This window comes from Cyprinus carpio, chromosome B24, assembly GCF_018340385.1.
Source record: "Cyprinus carpio isolate SPL01 chromosome B24, ASM1834038v1, whole genome shotgun sequence".
Classification (NCBI taxonomy): Eukaryota; Metazoa; Chordata; class Actinopteri; order Cypriniformes; family Cyprinidae; genus Cyprinus; species Cyprinus carpio.
In genome coordinates this window covers 24,128,842-24,146,652 of record NC_056620.1, presented here as the reverse complement: position 1 = coordinate 24,146,652, position 17,811 = coordinate 24,128,842, and the positions used below count along the sequence as shown (strand labels likewise).

At 32.3% G+C, this 17,811-nt stretch overlaps 1 protein-coding gene across 5 annotated transcripts in view; it reads right to left on the bottom strand.

Annotated features, from left to right (window-relative positions):
- The window catches only part of LOC109059909 (lethal(3)malignant brain tumor-like protein 4), a 44,862-nt gene that overhangs the window by 12,917 nt on the left and 14,134 nt on the right, over positions 1-17,811 (bottom strand). For all 5 annotated transcript variants that reach the window (XM_042751720.1, XM_042751724.1, XM_042751722.1 and 2 more), the window contains 10 exons: positions 17,355-17,490; positions 16,229-16,314; positions 15,148-15,299; positions 12,896-12,972; positions 11,930-12,015; positions 9,978-10,088; positions 9,057-9,174; positions 7,151-7,262; positions 4,101-4,277; positions 1,789-1,914 (listed from right to left, as the gene is read on the bottom strand). In XM_042751720.1, the coding sequence (XP_042607654.1) occupies positions 1,789-1,914; positions 4,101-4,277; positions 7,151-7,262; positions 9,057-9,174; positions 9,978-10,088; positions 11,930-12,015; positions 12,896-12,972; positions 15,148-15,299; positions 16,229-16,314; positions 17,355-17,490 (1,181 nt within the window). The remainder of the gene's footprint in view (positions 1-1,788; positions 1,915-4,100; positions 4,278-7,150; positions 7,263-9,056; positions 9,175-9,977; positions 10,089-11,929; positions 12,016-12,895; positions 12,973-15,147; positions 15,300-16,228; positions 16,315-17,354; positions 17,491-17,811) is intronic.

Here is a 17,811-nt window from a genome sequence, read left to right as displayed (position 1 = left end):
CCAAACCTGTACGAGTTTCTTTCTTCTGCTGAACACAAAAAAGACATTTTTAAGAATAATGGGAACCAAAAAGTTGACGGCAGCCATTGACTTCCATTGCATTTTTTTCCCGTACAATGGAAGTGAATGGCTACCGCCAACTGTTCAGTTACACAAATACTCCGAAATCTCTTCTTTTGTGTTCAACAGAAGAAAGAAACTCATACATGTTAAGACCAATATGAGAGTGATTAAATGATTACAGGATTGTCAGTTTTTGGTGAAGTGTCCCTTTAAAATGCATTTCCCAGCATGATAATATGCAATACCTTGTAAACCTTGAATGCATCTGCCAAATGCACGAATCTACTGTAAATATATCAGGTTTCTGTCCAAATGAACCTTCAATCTAGGACAGAAAACACCCACCCTTTTCTGTTTTGTGTGTTTGTGGTCCTGCAGTGAATAATGAGTGTCAGTGCTGCATTATAACACGAGTGTGTGTGAGTGTGTGTGTGTGTGTGTAGGTGTTCAGGTGTCAGGTTCTGCCCTGTGTGTGTGAGACGTGTCACCGCTAACGAGACACACATCACTTCATGATGCTTTATGTACCAGGGTTTCTGCACAGCTTTTAAAGAACACTGTACAAATATTTAGAACGAACCCATATAATTTTTTCCTTAATTTTGTTTAAATGTATATTGTATTTATGTTTTATTTTGTATTTGTTATTGTTTCATTTTATAATTTATTGTTGATTGTGGGTTAGTGTTTACTTTTATTTTTACTCTGAAGCATGCAGCGCTCCAGTGTTATTTTACTATCACAGATACACTATTACAGGTTTTAAAAATATTTTGAATAACATTTTATCGTTATATTTTAATTCTAAATGTAAAGATTTTTTTTTTTAACATATTAATAGTTTTTTTTAAGTGTCTATATAGTTGTTAATTAGTTTTACTTTTTAATTTTAGCTGTAATTTTAGTTATTTTAGTACTTTAGTTACACTAGATGCCAAGGTGACATTTATCATTTAGTTTGTTTTTTATTTTATTTTTATTTTGTTTTTAACATAAATCTTTATTTTAAAAGTTCATTTGATTTTTAGTTTTATTTTTTATTGTTTTAGTCTTAGTTAATAATAATCATACTAAACCCACATTACAACAATTCCTGTTTTTTCATCCCCAAATTTAAGACCTCTAACAATCACACCTTTTAGGATATTTCATATTTAAGACTTTTTATGACTTTACTTCTGATTTAATTAAAAAAAAAAAACTTTTAATGAATGGGTGAAAATTTGTGCTCTGAAGATTAAAGAAAGTCAAAACAATGACAGAATGATCATTTTATGGTGAATTAACTCTTTAAAATCAACTGAACTCATCCTTATGCTAGTGCACTCCTAAAACACCACAAAATACCTTTTAATACCTTGTTATCTGTGTCCCTGCAGCACAGAAGCAGTCATCAGTAGCACAGGTATATTTGTAGCAATAGATAACAATACATTGTATGAGTCACAATTATACATTTCTCTTTTATGACAAAAATCATTAGGATATTAAGTAAGATCATGTTCCATGAACATATTTAGTAAATCTCCTACCGTAAATATATCAAAACTTAATTTTTTGATAGTAGTAATATGCATTGCTAAGAACTTCATTTGAACAACTTTAAAGATGATTTTTCTCAATATTTAGATTTTTTTGCTCCCTCAGATTCCAGATTTTCAAATAGTTGTATCTCAGACAAATATTATCATATCTTAACAAACCATACATCAGTGGAAAGCTGACCTGCTGGGTAAACGAGGTCTCTTCCCGAGGAGCGATGCCGTCAGCGGCTCGTCTTTGAGCTCTTTCTTCATCATCGCAGGCCGACCGCGCAGACGAGGAGCACCGTCACACGCCGCCATCATCACCCTGAGACACACATCAGGACTAGAACTCAAACTAATAAAACAGCTTTGTCTATTCAAAAACTGCTGAAAAAATAAAAATAAAATAGAAACATAAAATAAAAAAAGAAAAGGCCTGGTTTCACAGACAGGGCTTAGACTAAACCAGGATTAGGCCATAGTTCAATTAGGACATGTAAGTAATTTTTATTAACATGCCTTAGAAAAACATTACCTGTGTGCATCTTGAGACAAAACAAAGGCACTGATCTATTTTAAGATCAGTCAGTGCAAGATTCTTTCAGTTGAAACAGCTCAGATTTACACTTTAGTCTGGGACTAGGCTTAAGCCTGGTCTCTGAAACCAGGGGTGAAAGTAATAAACATGACAAAGGCATACAACAAAAATACTACAAATTCAACCAAAAATATCTTTATAAAGCTGAAATAATATAAACTATTAGAATTAAAATTTAATTAGTAAATTAGAAGATGAAATAAGTTAAAAATAAGTTAAATAAATATGAAGATGGAACTAAAACTGAAATAAACAAAGTTAAAAAGCAATACTTAAAAAAAACTTACAAATGAATTATAATTAATAAAAATTAAACAAAACACTGAAACCATGTCTTCATAGAAATAATGCTAATGTGAAATAAAATATAAATATTAGATTTAAAAAAAATTATAAACTTACATTTAAGGTGAAGTACTATAATTACTAACTGGAAATAAATAAATAACTAAACTAAACTAAAACTGAAATAAATTAAACCTAAAGAGTAATATTATAAAAACCCAAAATGAACAAAATGACAAAAGCATAAAACATGTATTTAATTTATCTAAAAATAAATTAATGATTTTATGTAAAAATGAATGAAATTAAAACTACTAAAACCATTTTGTTCATTTAAATAATGCTAAAATAAATTAAACTAAACAAAATTAGAAACGGAATAAAATTATTAAGCTGAAGATCTGAAATTGCTTACTAAAAATAAAAAATAAATGTAAATAGTAATATTTAAAAAACTTAAAGCTAGTAAAAAAGACAAAAGCACATAAACTAAACAAAAAATTTAAATAAAACTCATAATATGAATAAATGCTATAGAAGCACAGGTCCTCGTCTCTCAAACCTCTACAGAAAACACCAGCAGTGTTTCTCCATACACAGAATTAAACGCTGAGAGAGCACAACCCAAGTGTTTGTCCATCCACTGACTGAAAATTAAACCATGTTCCTGTGCTCAGAAAACTGCTGCAGAAGAAGAACTCGACAGACAGACAGAAACCTCACAGTGTTTGTCCTTCTGAATTAAGTCAAATTCATTTTTTAGATGTTGAAAGCATATAAACCCTAAATTCACATATATTTAAATATGCATTATTCAGAACAAAACTTTAGCATTAGTCGACGCATACAGAACTGTATAATTAACTAAACTAACCGAAATAAGTTTAAGATTAGGCAGACTAACTGGAAATAAATAACTAAAACAGAGTCAAATATATTAAAACTAAATAGTAATATTTAAAAACAATAAAACTAATGAAAAAAAAAAACCTAAATATTAAATGAAAACCATTAAAAATATTTTTTGTTCATCGAAATAATGCAGAAATAGGACAACCATAAATATTAAATTAAAAAAACTTAAACAAAATGAAAATTAGAAGCACTAAATGTCTATTGGAAATAACTAAAATGGAACTAAAACTGAAATAAAAATAAATTTAAACTAAATAGTAATATTTAAATATAATAAAAACTATTAAAAATGGGGGGGGGCATAATAACATTAATAAATATTAAACTAAAACTACTTAAAAATGAATTAAAAAACTAAAATTAAGTAAATAAAAATTTAAATAAAAAAAATGAATAAAAACTGAAAGAAAAATACATTAAAAACCTGAACAGCAATATTTAATTTTTTTTAAAAAGCATATAAAAACAAAAAGTAAGCTAAATTAAAATGAAAATTAAAGATTTAATTCAAAATAAAAATAAAATAAAACATTAAGGCAACTGCTTCCTCATGCTTCAGTCAGTCCTACTGATGAGATTAGTTCAGGTCTACACCTAAACCAGTTCATCCAGCGGTTAGTCTTAATGAGTCCGACTACAGCTGATATTACTGACTGTGTTCAGGAGCACTGAACTGCATTGTGGGAGACGGTCTCTCGGCCTGATTCACAAACCTGTTGTCCACCTGGCTGACCTCCTCTTCCTCCTCCTCCTCCTCGTCCTCCTGCTGGTCGTCTGGACACAGGCGTTTGGTCACAGGGACGAAGGTGATCTGCTTCTCTCCTCCGAGCCGGTCAGGAAGCACCACCTCCTTCTTCATGTTCATGTCAGAGTACGGGCAACCAAAGGCACTGAGGGACACAGAGATGACCACGAGTCTGTAAGATCCAGGCCTACAGCGACACTCTCATCTGTTCTGTGTCTCTCTGTGCAAAACATTTCACTGCTGCTGAATACCTTGAACATAAATCAGCCGTCTACATAAAGACTGGACTCGATTACGAGCTGTTTGTGTGCAAAAGAGAGCTGCACGCTTCTGGATAAACTGAGACTTTTTTGTTTTTAATGGAGGTTGTAGTTCTCTCACAATTCTGCAGAAAAATCATTAGACAACTAAACACAACCTCATGAAATTAATGAATGGAATGATTCAATGACTCACTCAAGAGTCACTTGTTCATTACCGGATGAATCAGTGTTTTTGAATGAATCTTTTGAATGAATGATTCAAAGACAAATATATTTATAACAGCACGGGATGCACACACAGGAACTGATGGGTGGAACTGAAATTTAATTTTACAACAAGATTCCTGACCTTAAGAATCTAATTCTGGAATTGATTTTCGATCCCCAAGCTTAGACTTGTTTAAGAGCTGCAGGAGAATTTTTACACATTCAGCATAAGAATAGAGTTTAATGTCTGAATATAATGAGTTTACATGCAATATTACAGTTAACTAAAACACAAACCATTAAAAATTTATATTATTGAGTAAAAAACATTTCACTAAAATATAAAAACTTATTTAAAAATGTATAAAATATAAAAACATTTGCAAAAGCAACAATTCTAATTTTAATTTAGATTTTTTATTTTTATTTTTCATTTAACTGTATGTGCTAAAATAACTAAAACTGAAATAAACATTTATAAAAACTATACAGGCACATTAAAAACAATACACAAAACAAAATAACTCAAACATTTAACAAATTTTTAACAAATTAACAAAAAGAGTTAAATCTGGTAACTGCAATCCAGTGTTATTTTAGTATTGAGATAATATTTTAATTAATATTGTGAATTTTTATTTTATTATTATGATTTTTTATTTTTGTTAAAATTTTTAGTGTGTTTTTTCTGTGTTTTTGTCATTTTTGTATTTTTTAAAATAAATGTCTATATAGTTATTATATTTTATGTCAGTTTTAGCTATTTTTTTTTGTTTAATTTATTATGATGAGAGTTTGTTTTTTTTATTTTTTTAGTTTATGTGTTTTTGTTTTTTTTTATCGTCACAATACATTAAAAAAGGTATTAATTTTAGTTTCAGTTTTACTTTTAGTTAACGACAATAATCCTGTAGCAATAATACAAAAACAAAAAAAAAAAAAAAAAAAAAATCATGCAAGTAAACGATAATTTGATCACATTACAAGTTCAATCCTCATCCAAATATATGTACAGTTACCATTATTAGTAGTAGTTATATTACTTAAGACTGCAATTAGAATTGCATAAATAATGCTATGAGATTAGTAAACGATAATTTGATCACTTTGGAAATACTGAAATATGAAATGATAACTTGCATGTTCACATCCTACACTACAACACATAATAAGTTCATTTCTAATAAAGCATAACTGATGAATCTCCATCAGAAGATTATGAAGTTGCTTTGATTACTCATTTTAATGTGTTAAATTATGCATCCATTACATGACGCTTCAGCTGTGTCTCATACGAACAGATTCTGAGCCTCAAACTCACTTCACTCTGGAGGATGTTCATTAAAATCCACCAACTCGGAAACGCTCTGGTATTGTTCACCTGTCCACCGGATCGCAACGTGACGCTGCGCTTCTGCTTAAATAGCTAGTGTTCGTATGCAAATACATGTAAATGAGCTTTTAATGAAAGCCAGTGCAGTCGGTTTCTAAGCAGAGAGGATTTCGCTGAAGCGCAGCTTTAAAACACTTCTTTTCTTCTTCTGTCTTGCTCTGTGTAATCAGAAGTGGCTTTCCAAAAAAAGCTGAATCTGTTAAAACATTTGGGCAAATTTTGGGCTCGTTTATGGTTTGTTTGTGAGCAGATGCTACTGAGAGAAACTCTCTCAAACTCTGAACTACAGTCGTCAAGCGTTTCACATTTAAATCTAATTAATTAAATGACTTGTCAATTAATCACACATCAATTAAGGCTAAGAAATTACCCCTTAAAATATCATTTAAAGTCATTATTAAATGTGTTAAATAAGAAAAGCATTGAAGTACCTTTTAAAAAGAAATCCTTCAGCATTCAGCATATAACTTAATACGCATAAACGTTTAATGCTACAATTAGGCTGTAAGATTGTTTTCAGAAGCTGAATCTGAAGCGCCACTAAGGAATATTTACACTGTTCATGAGTGTATTTATACCACAATTAGAATTACATAATCCTGAGATAAATGGGTTTTTAAAAAGAAATCAAAATATGAAATATGAGTCATTCATTCAACCAATTTGTTCAAACGGCTGATGCATTCAGAAACGAAGCAAGTGACTGTCTGCATAAAAGAATCACTGAATCATTTGATTCGTTCAGTAATGAATCACTGCTGTGTGTTGATCAGAGACGCTCAACAGTTCTGCTGTGGCTTTGATTGAACTATTTTTTTTTTATTTGTGAAATTGACCAAAAACAGACAAACTGTCTCTAAAATGTAACACGACACGAACATCTTGTTTATTGAACTGCTGTATGAATCAATATCACATTTGCACTTTTTCACTGTATCTGTACTTTTTATTATGTATGGCTTATTGTTATTTTGTCTGTGCATTACAAGCTTCTGTTACCAAGACAAACTCATTGTGTGTGTGTGTGTGTGTGTGTGTGTGTGTGTAAGCATACTTGGCAATAATTCTGATTCTCACATTTTCACTGTTTTATATCCTGCTGAATCAAGAGTAAACGATGACAGAACGATGTTCAGGTGTATCTGTGTGTCTCACCTGTGGTGTCCGGTGTATTTTGCTCCTTTGATGTGACCGATGCCCCTGCAGCCCGGGGTCGGACACACACCCTGCGTGACGGAGCTCTTCATGTCTGACAGCCCTGTGTGAGCTGCAGAAAAACACAACACACACACACACACACAGAATGAGCGTGCGACATCAGCCTGCAGTAGAAAGGTGTTTGTACAGTGTTACTCGTCCTCTAGAGAGCAGCAGCTATTTCAGTTCATCACACACACACACACACACACACACACAGTTACACAATAGCACACACATCACACACACACACAACAGAAAACTTCACTTCTTTCAGGTCGGGCCAGTAATTCATCATGTGATCTATAAGTGTGGCATAATGGGAACAGACACACACACACACACACACACACACACACACACACACACTCACACTCTCTCTTTTCACACAACCACATAATCACACACTCACAGACAATTACAGACACACCACAGAGACACACTCAGTACTCACACTCACCACTCTCTCTCAACACCACACACAAAACACACACTCTCTCTCTCACACACACACACACACACACACACACACACACACTCACACTCTCTCTTTCACACACACACATAATCACACACTCACAGATACACACACACAGAGACACACTCAGATACTCACACTCAAACACACACTCACACTCTCTCTTTCACACACACACACACACACACACACCACACACACTCTTTCACACACACACACACACAGAGACTCACACTCAAACTCACACTCTTTCACACACACACACACACACACACACACACCACACACACTCTCACACACTCACACTCAACTCACACACCCACCCACTCACTCACTCACACACACACCCCCACTCTCTCTCTTTATCTCACACACACACCACACACACACACACACACACTCTCACACACACACACACACACACACACACACACACACACTCACACACTCACACTCTCTTTCACACACACAAACACACACACACACACTCAAACTCACCACACACAGAGACACACACCACACCACACACACACACACAGACACAGACACACACACACACAACACACACCACTCACACACACACTCTCACACACCACCCTCGTCTCACGCACACACACACACACACACACTCAAACTCACACACACACACACACACACACACACACACACACACACACACACACACACACACACACACACACTCAAACACACATGCACACACACACACAGACACACACACGCGCACACACACACACACACTCACACACACACACACACACACACACACACACACTCTCTTCAGGTGGATGCACCTATGGTAAAAGCTCTCAAAACAGCATTTAAAATTCTGCATAAATGTGGATTAATGTAACCAGTGTCATTTTAGTACTATTTTAGTAAAACTAAATGCAAATGAGAAATTTTGCCTTGGCAATTCGCTGAAACAAAATATGTTTTTTATATTTTTCTTCAAAAAAAAAAAGTTTTCTATATTTTACGTTTTTTTAGTTTTTTTACTAACCATTTCAAAAACTAATGCTAAGCAGCAGACTGTAATGTATAGCGGAATGAAAATATGGAATGATTTGCCATCAGACATAACATTTTTTAATAAGCAAAACGAGGTTTAAAAAATCTTTAAAGCAATATTTAATGGCCCAGTATACAGTAAACTGTTGATTTTGATGTTTTGAATGAACTTTGGGTTTGTATGTTTTACTGAATTGACTTTTATTGTCGAGGATTCATGTAGTTTTGTATTTTCTTTCTTGCTTTTTAATGTATTTGTTTATTTGGATCCAAACAAGCAAATCATTTTTTAGTACACCTTTATTTGTACAGCGGCTGAAGCGTCTGTGGTGTGTGTGAGAGTAAGCAGAGACTCACCGAGCGGCGGGGGTTCGAGCGGGTGACCCGTCCTGGAGCACCAGCCCACGGGATGAAGATCCGGCAGGTCCGAATCCACCCAGAAATCAAACTTCTCATGCCAGCCGTCAAAATGCACCTGAACCACAAGAACAGATCAGCATTCATTCAGATCGCTCAGACACAGCTGCTCTCAGTCTGAAACGAAGCAATAAATGAATTATTTTGTAACACTTTATTTTAAGGTGTCCTTGTAACACATTACATTGAACTTACTGTTATAATAACAATAAATGATGCATAGTTACATATAAGTAACAATTCTATATAGCAAGCAGATGTAGTTAAATAATATTACTCAGTGCTACACTGTAACAAGGACACCTTAAAATAAAGTGTAACCAATTCCTTCCTTCACAGATAGAAGTATATACACTGTCCTTCAAAGGTCAGAAATGAATAAAATCATCATATTAGAATGATTTCTGAAGATCATGTGACACTGAAGACTGGAGTAATGATGCTGAAAATACAGCTGCACATCACAGAAATAAATTACACTTTAACAGAGATTCACATAGAAAACAGCTGTTTTAAATAACAAAAATATTTTACATTTTTACTGTATTTTTGATCAAATATATTGAGCTTTGGTTAGCAAAAACATTACTTAATTATTCCAAACTTTTAAATATATAGAGGCTCTACTCATCTAGTCAAAACTCAGAAACAGTCTGACATCACGAGCCCGTGTGACTCAAATAAAGACTAGATGATCATTTAAAGAAGGGTAAACCTAAACACTAAATCATCAGTCCACTTGCTCTTCCAGTAAAACCATCAAGTCTAATGTTGTTTATCAGGAATGTTTCCATGAATAACTCAAAGACTGCAGATGATTTAATCGGTCAAGCTGTGACCAGAAGCCGAACTCTTCCTCACTTTGACTCTGTGGTCTTCGGTGTCTGCGACGGTGGCCACGCGGATCAGCATGGGGTTCCTTCTGTCCACCGCCTCCAGCTTCATGTGCGTCTGGAAGCCGTGTGGAGATCTCTGCAGGAACACACATCTATTTTAGCTCCTCACTGACAGATTCTGGAAGATAACTCTTCAAACAGTGCTACAAGAGGATGCTGGTGCTTCAAGAGACACTCTACTTATCTGTTTATAAAGCCTATACGAATTAGTCTTAATGTATTTCACAATACTTCAGCATGTACGATTTTAATTATCTGTTTATAAAGCCTATATTTTCAGCATTAGTCTAATGTATTTCACAATACTTCAGCATGTACGATTTACAAATGATTTTTTATGTTTATTTTTTTTTTTTTTTATTTTTTTATTTTTTTGTTTTTTTTATTTATTATGTATTTTATTTTTTTAATTTAATTAAATTTATATTTTTATTTTTAAATATTTTATTTTTTTCATTTTTATGACCCCGCTGAGCATTTCCGCTTCCAATTAATGTCTTTAATTAATTTAGTAACTTTCATGGGGATTTACATCATTTTAATTTCAGTATGAGTTTTTTTTGGCTCATTGTATCAAAGAGTTTATTTTTTGTTAGTAAAAGAAAACATGCCTAATAATTCTGCACACCTGAATATAAGGAGTTTATCACTTCCAGCCTTTATGGACAATTATATATCACTCATAAATGATTAAATACAAAATTAATAGCAGTTATTAAGATTGACGTGGTTTGGAATTGGTAAAATGTGCTTGGAAAATAAATATGATCAGAATATCAATGTGCCTAATAATTATGCATGCAGTGTATTATATATATATATACAGTACAGACCAAAAGTTTGGAAACATTACTATTTTTAATGTTTTTGAAAGAAGTTTCTTCTGCTCATCAAGCCTGCATTTATTTGATCAAAAATACAGAAAAAAAATGTAATATTGTGATATATTATTACAATTTAAAATAATTGTTTTAAATTTATTATACTTTATCATTTATTTCTGTGATGCAAAGCTGAATTTTTAGGATCATTATCACATGATCCTTTAGAAATCATTCTAATATGATGATTCATTATCAAAGTTGGAAACAGTTCTGCTGCTTAATATTTTTTCAGAACATGTGATACTTTTTTAGGATACTTTGATGAATAAAAAGTAAAAAAAAAAAAAAAAAAAAGCTATGTTTTTAAAATATAAATATTTTGTAATAACAATATACACTACTGGTCAGTAATTTGGGGTCAGTAATTTTTTTCGTTCTTTTTTTTTTTAATAAAATCATTACTTTTATTCAGCAAGGATGTGTTAAATTGATAAAAAGTGATAGTAAAGAAAATATATTATTAAGTTATATTTTATTAGAATTTATTTTTATTTTGAATAAATGCAGTTCTTTTTAACCTTTTATTCATCAAATATATTAGACAGCAGAACTGTTTCCAACACTCATAATAAATCAGAATATTAGAATGATTTCTAAATGATCATTGTTATAGACTGGATGTTACATGTGACACTGAAGGGCTGGAGTAATGATGCTGAAAATTCAGCTTTGCATCACAGGAATAAATTATTTTTTAAAGTATATTCAAATAGAAAACTATTATTTTAGGTTGTAATAATTTTCACAATATTACTGTTTTTTTCTGTATTTTTGATCAAATAAATGCAGGCTTGATGAGCAGAAGAGACTTCTTTCAAAAACATTAAAAATAGTAATGTTTCCAAACTTTTGACCTGTAATGTATATATATATATATATATTAAGCTAACTGAGACTTGTTATAGCCCTTGTATATCATTGCTCTTTTGTTGGTTATGATTGCTTCTATTGTCATCATTTGTAAGTTGCTTTGGATAAAAGCATCTGCTAAATGACTAAATGTAATGTAAAAGTGTAATGAAGCGTGTCTCACCTCACTGAAGGCTTGACTGGGAGCCGCAGACGCACCTGTGTCCTCCATATATTCCTCCCAGACGAAGTGCTCAGGGTTCGGGTGTCCTACAACAATCACAATCACACAAACTGAGCTGTACGCTCCACTCTCAGACACAAACACACATTACACACGTGTTTACTGCCATTCGTTCAATTCTTCAGCTCAACACACACATGCTTTGCAGTATAATAAAGAATAAGAAAATAGAACATATCTTGGTCAAATAATAAGAATAAGGTTCTACATTAGTTAACATGAACTAACAATGAAAAATACTTCTACAGCCTTTATTAATCTTCATTTAAATGTTTATAAAGTTCATTCAAAAGTTGTTTCTGTTAATGTTATGTAATGGATAAAAATGTATAAATATGGTAACAAACATATTGCTTATTGTTAGTTAATGCATTATGTTATATTTATTACATTATTAATTAACTTAATTGTATTTAGTAAAGTTAACTAATAGGACCTTACTATAAAGTGTGACCCAAAATGATATTATATAATATATCAGAGCTCTGAAAGCAGCAGTATGTTTATACTGAATGTGTGCAGTTTATCACCTTTACATCTACAGTGCTTTAAACAACACAGAATATTTCAGAAGCAGCTTCATAATTATAAACCGGAAAACAACCGAATCAATTCTGTTATTAAATTCTACATCTGTGCAGGACTGTAAGACGGCTTCATTCATCAACATGCATTTAATTACTACTCGCACTGGGTAATTAGTGCTTGACAGTTAGTCAGTTGTGCAAATAAATGAGTCTGAATATAAAGAGCCAATACAAGATGTTGACATTAAATCTGAGCGTGAATGTAAAGTAATTTCTTGTGGAACTGCAAGAGTTTGTTCTCCCAGATGAGCAGCTTTTTGCTCCTGCTTTAACCATGAGCAGACACTAACACTGAACGCATGAGGAGGATGGTTCTCACCCTGAGGAGCCGTGAGCGGCCGGCCGTGATCCTGACACCAGCCCACCGGGTGAATGTAGGGGCTGCTGGCGTCACACCTGAGCAAACACACAACACACCGTCACCTGCTGGAGTCACTTCAGAACACACCACTTTCATTTTATTTACATTTGTGTCATTTTCATTCTTTCTTTATTTTAGTAATTTCCTTATTTGCACTTATCATTTTCATTTATTTTAATTTTATTTACATTTGTGTCATTTTCTTGTGTGCATTTGTCATTTTCATTTATTTTCATTTTATTTGAATTTTAGTAATTTTATGTGCATTTGTCATTTTCATTTATTTTTATTTTATTTAATTTTAGTAATTTTCCTATGTGCATTTATCATTTTCATTTATTTTTATTTTATTTGAATTTTAGTCATTTTCTTATGTGCATTTGTGATTTTCATTCATTTTTTATTTGCATTTTAGTCATTTTCTTATGTGCATTTGTGATTTTCATTCATTTTTTATTTGAATTTTAGTCATTTTCTTATGTGCATTTGTCATTTTCATTCATTTTTTATTTTCTTATTTTAGTTCATTTTCTTATGGCATTTATCATTTTCATTTATTAATTTTATTTTATTGAATTTTAGTCATTTTCTTATGTGCATTTGTGATTTTCATTCATTTTTAGTTTTTTTAATTTTAGTAATTTTCTTATGTGCATTTGTCATTTTCATTATTTTTTTTATTTGAATTTTAGTAATTTTCTTATGTGCATTTGTGATTTTATTCATTTTTTTATTGAATTTAGGCATTTTTTTGTTTTTGTCATTTTAGTCATTTAATTTTATCTTATGTGTCTTATGTGCATTTGTCATTTTCATTCATTTTTTATTTGAATTTTAGTCATTTTCTTATGTGCATTTGTCATTTTCATTTAATTTAATTTTATCTGAATTTTAGTCATTTTCTTATGTGCATTTGTCATTTTATGTAAATGTTGGCCCGAGGGCTTCTGGACGTATATCTGCTGACTGTGTGACTGTTCTTACACACGCAGCTTCTCCTGCTGGACGCAGACAGTAATAACACGCTCTCAGACTCCACGTTGTTTCTGCTCTGATGCATTTATAGCTGCTGTGTGAACGAACACAAGCGTCTCTCTCTGTGTGTGTGAGCCAGACTCTAATTTTACCTCATCTTCCTCTCCAGGGCTTTTCATGAGCAGATCCCAGATGCAGTGTGTTATGTAAAACACACACACGACACGCATCACCGAAACAAACGCGAATCAATCAGGCATCATGAACACTCCTTACATAAGCAGGGGTGGATATTAATGTGATACTATTAATGTGCTGGAGAGAAGATGATGATGATGAAGATCAGAGAACACACAAATACAGTCACAGCCTCCACAGAATACCACACACACTTCCATTACATCAAACCTCCTAGAAATAATCTTTCTTCTTTCATCTGCCCCTCGCACCTTTTTAAAATGCATAGAATATTCATATATTCATTAGGAGTTTTGAATATTTGTGCACTTGAACAGATTCTACAGATACAGCTTTTATTACTTATATTTTAAATGGGCATTTTTAAAAACTTTCACTTTTTTTAAATTTACATTTTTTTTATTTTGTTTTGAGCTTTTCTCATTTTATTTTTGTAACTTTTATTAAATATTTCAATTTGTCTTTAAATTAATTTCAGTTTTAGTAATTTTGTTATGTGCTTTTGTCAGTTTTATTAAATATTTAATTTATATTTAATTTATTTTCAGTTTTAGTCATTTTGTTACAAGCTTCTGTTATTTGCATTAAAATATTTCAATTTATCTTTATTTCTTTTTCATTTTAGTCATTTTGGATTTAATTTATTTTATTTCACTTCTAGTTTTAGTTAAGAGTTACTTTTTTATTTATTTCCAGTTATTAATTGAATTAATTGAATTAACTGAATTTAATGATTCAACCTGAACTTTAGTATTATTTACATAATATTATAGTTTTTATTAATATTTTAGAAGTCATTTTTATACCTTCAGATTTCATTTTAATTGCATTTTTTTGGTAATTGTTTGCTTTTGTCATTTTTATTCATTTTTTATTTTTTTTTTATTTTTTTTTTTGATTTTTTTTTTTTATCTTTTTTTTTTATTAATATAGATACATGTAACATTGCTTCAAAGAATATTAGTGTTTTACCATGATATCAGTGGATTACCACGGCCTGTGTGTTTAACTAGGGTCAGATAGTTAGTGCCCCTCACCAGTAGTCGTAGGTGTCGTCCCAGTTGTCGAAGTGCACTAGGAAGCGCTGGTCCACGATGTCGGCTACGCTGGCCACACACACCAGACACGGGTTCTTACGGTCCACCGCCTCCAGCTTCATCCCCACCTCAAACACCGAGCCGCTCGACTCCTGCGGCGAGAAACTGCTCATTAGTGACATCCACAGCATCTCCAGACTGTGTTCAGATCACCCGAGAGTCAAGAGCAGTGCTGCCGAAAGATACTGTTAAAAGTGATGCGTTACAATGTTGCGTCACTCCTTAAAAAAGTAACTAATTACACTACTCAGTTACTTTTTAAGGTAAGTAATGTGTTACTTTTGGGTTACTTTTTAAATCCTGGAAGTGCTTGCTTGTTTGTTTTTAATATAAAGTTAATCTTTTACAAATGTAAAGCTGTTTCTCAGCAGAAGTGAAGTTCAGGTCTGTACAGTAGAGGGCGCCGCTCAAACTAATCACATGAAGAATATGACGCAGGAGAAGAAAGTTCAACACTATTCAGCAATAACATAAATTAATGTGATTTTTGATTATTAGTATGATTGAAGAGGATCATCGAAGGTCGGCAGCAAAGACATCGGTTCATAAAATGGGATTAAATACATAATGATATTCGTCTTGTTTAACATATTTAATTATTGCAGGTTTGTATAATATTCTGAGTTTGCATTTGTCTGTTTTTATTCTGTTTTTGAGTAAACACGTGTTCATATTCAGTCTAGATCTACAGTGAGATCATGTTCACGCACAACACTCTGCACTTACTCCTGAGATCTGTCACCATGGCAACACCAGAGCTGTCACTCAACACATGAGAAACAAAGTAACTCAGATACTTCCTTCTAAATTAACAAGTACTGCCTTTACTAGTTACTTTAAAAAAGCAATCTGATTGTGTAACTCGTGTTACTCCCAACACTGGTAATGATTAAGGGTTGCAAAAATAAAATTTCCAGTAAATTTCGGAAACATTCCAGGATTTTTTGGAACATTCCAGGGATTTTGGGAAAGTTTCTGGTAATTCCCCACCCCTTTGAAACGCTAGTAATGAGGGACTCACGCTGGATCTGAAGAGGTTCTTGGGTGCTGCTTGAGCGTTACAGGCCTCCAGATATTTCTCCCAGTTAAACTCGTTCAGTTTGTAACCTGACCACACAGATATAAATAAATCAGAAAGATGACGACACTAAACACATCCAGGTCACATTTCACCTAAAAAAAAAAAAAAAATTGAAGGAATAATATTTCACATAAATATAAATGCATGAAGAAGTTTGACATATTTTAAATAATAATTAAAGGTATGTCTCAAACCGAGATGATCTGCTTGCTTCAGCGATTCTCATTACTGCAAGAGTCTTATTTACAGTATTATATGAGTTAATAAACAGAGGTATTTATTTAAATCAGAATAAGCTGAAGAGTGTTCAACAAACACTACACTACAAAAAAAATATCTGAACACCCTTTAAACAAGACAAATTCACCTGAGAGGCAAAATAAAATAAAAAGATAAATAAAAATATATTTGAAGAGAATATTTATTAAATTAAAATTTACATTTTAATTTAAGTTTTTGTAATTTTGTCACATGCTTTATTTTTACCCTTTAATATTTCTATTTATCCTTTATTTCAGCATTTCTTTTAGTAGTTCAACTTAATCATTGTCTTGTTTCAGCTTTGCTTCTATTAATGAAAACGATTTTCTATAGTTTTAGTTGACAATAACAATAAATAATAAAAAAAATAATAAAAATGCTAATGAATAAAAATAATAATGTTTTTATTTAAATCAGAATAAACTGAAAAATGTACAACAAATGATGCAATTTTTTTATTTTATTTTTTCCCAGAAAAACATCTCAACTAAATTTACTTTAATTGACCAAATGTTTCAGAGGAAATACATTAAATTAACTCTTCTTTTTATTATTATAATTATCTGTTTTTTTAAACCTCTCTCTCTCTCTGTATATATATATATATATATATTTTTTTTTTTTTCTCATGTTGTGGTGAATCCAGACATCTTCTGGACTGCTTTTCTGAGACTCACCCATCAGCTCAGTATACTGGATTTAATCTATAATTCTCGATGTCTCTGCTCATGTTACTTGTATCTTACATGTCTTACATGTATCTTACAGGATGATAACGGAGCAGAATGCAGCAGAACTAACGCACCTTTGGGTGGATGGAGTTTGTGTCCCGTCGACTCGCACCATCCTGCTGGTTTGATGTCTGGACAGTCGGCGTTTACCCAGAAGTCATAGCACTCGGAGTAACCATCGATATGGAGCCGTAGACGGAAACCAATCACCTACAACAACAACGACAGGAATCTCAATCTCAAGCAGACACGTCAACATGATGCTGAACTCACCGGCAATACTCCAAACAAGCACAAAAACACAACAGATCAGAAAGAAAAATCAGTTCAAAATCAGAAATTCAAAGCAGTTCATTTTTACACATTTCTGCATTGCAGCAATGCATTCTGGGACATCCTCCTCTCTGAAGAATACATGTGCATCTGCTTTTTGTTCATAATTTACAGCTACATTCATCATGAGAAACATTAAATAAATATAAAGCATATACAAACATCAAACAAAAACAAAATGCATTAAAAAAGGAAATT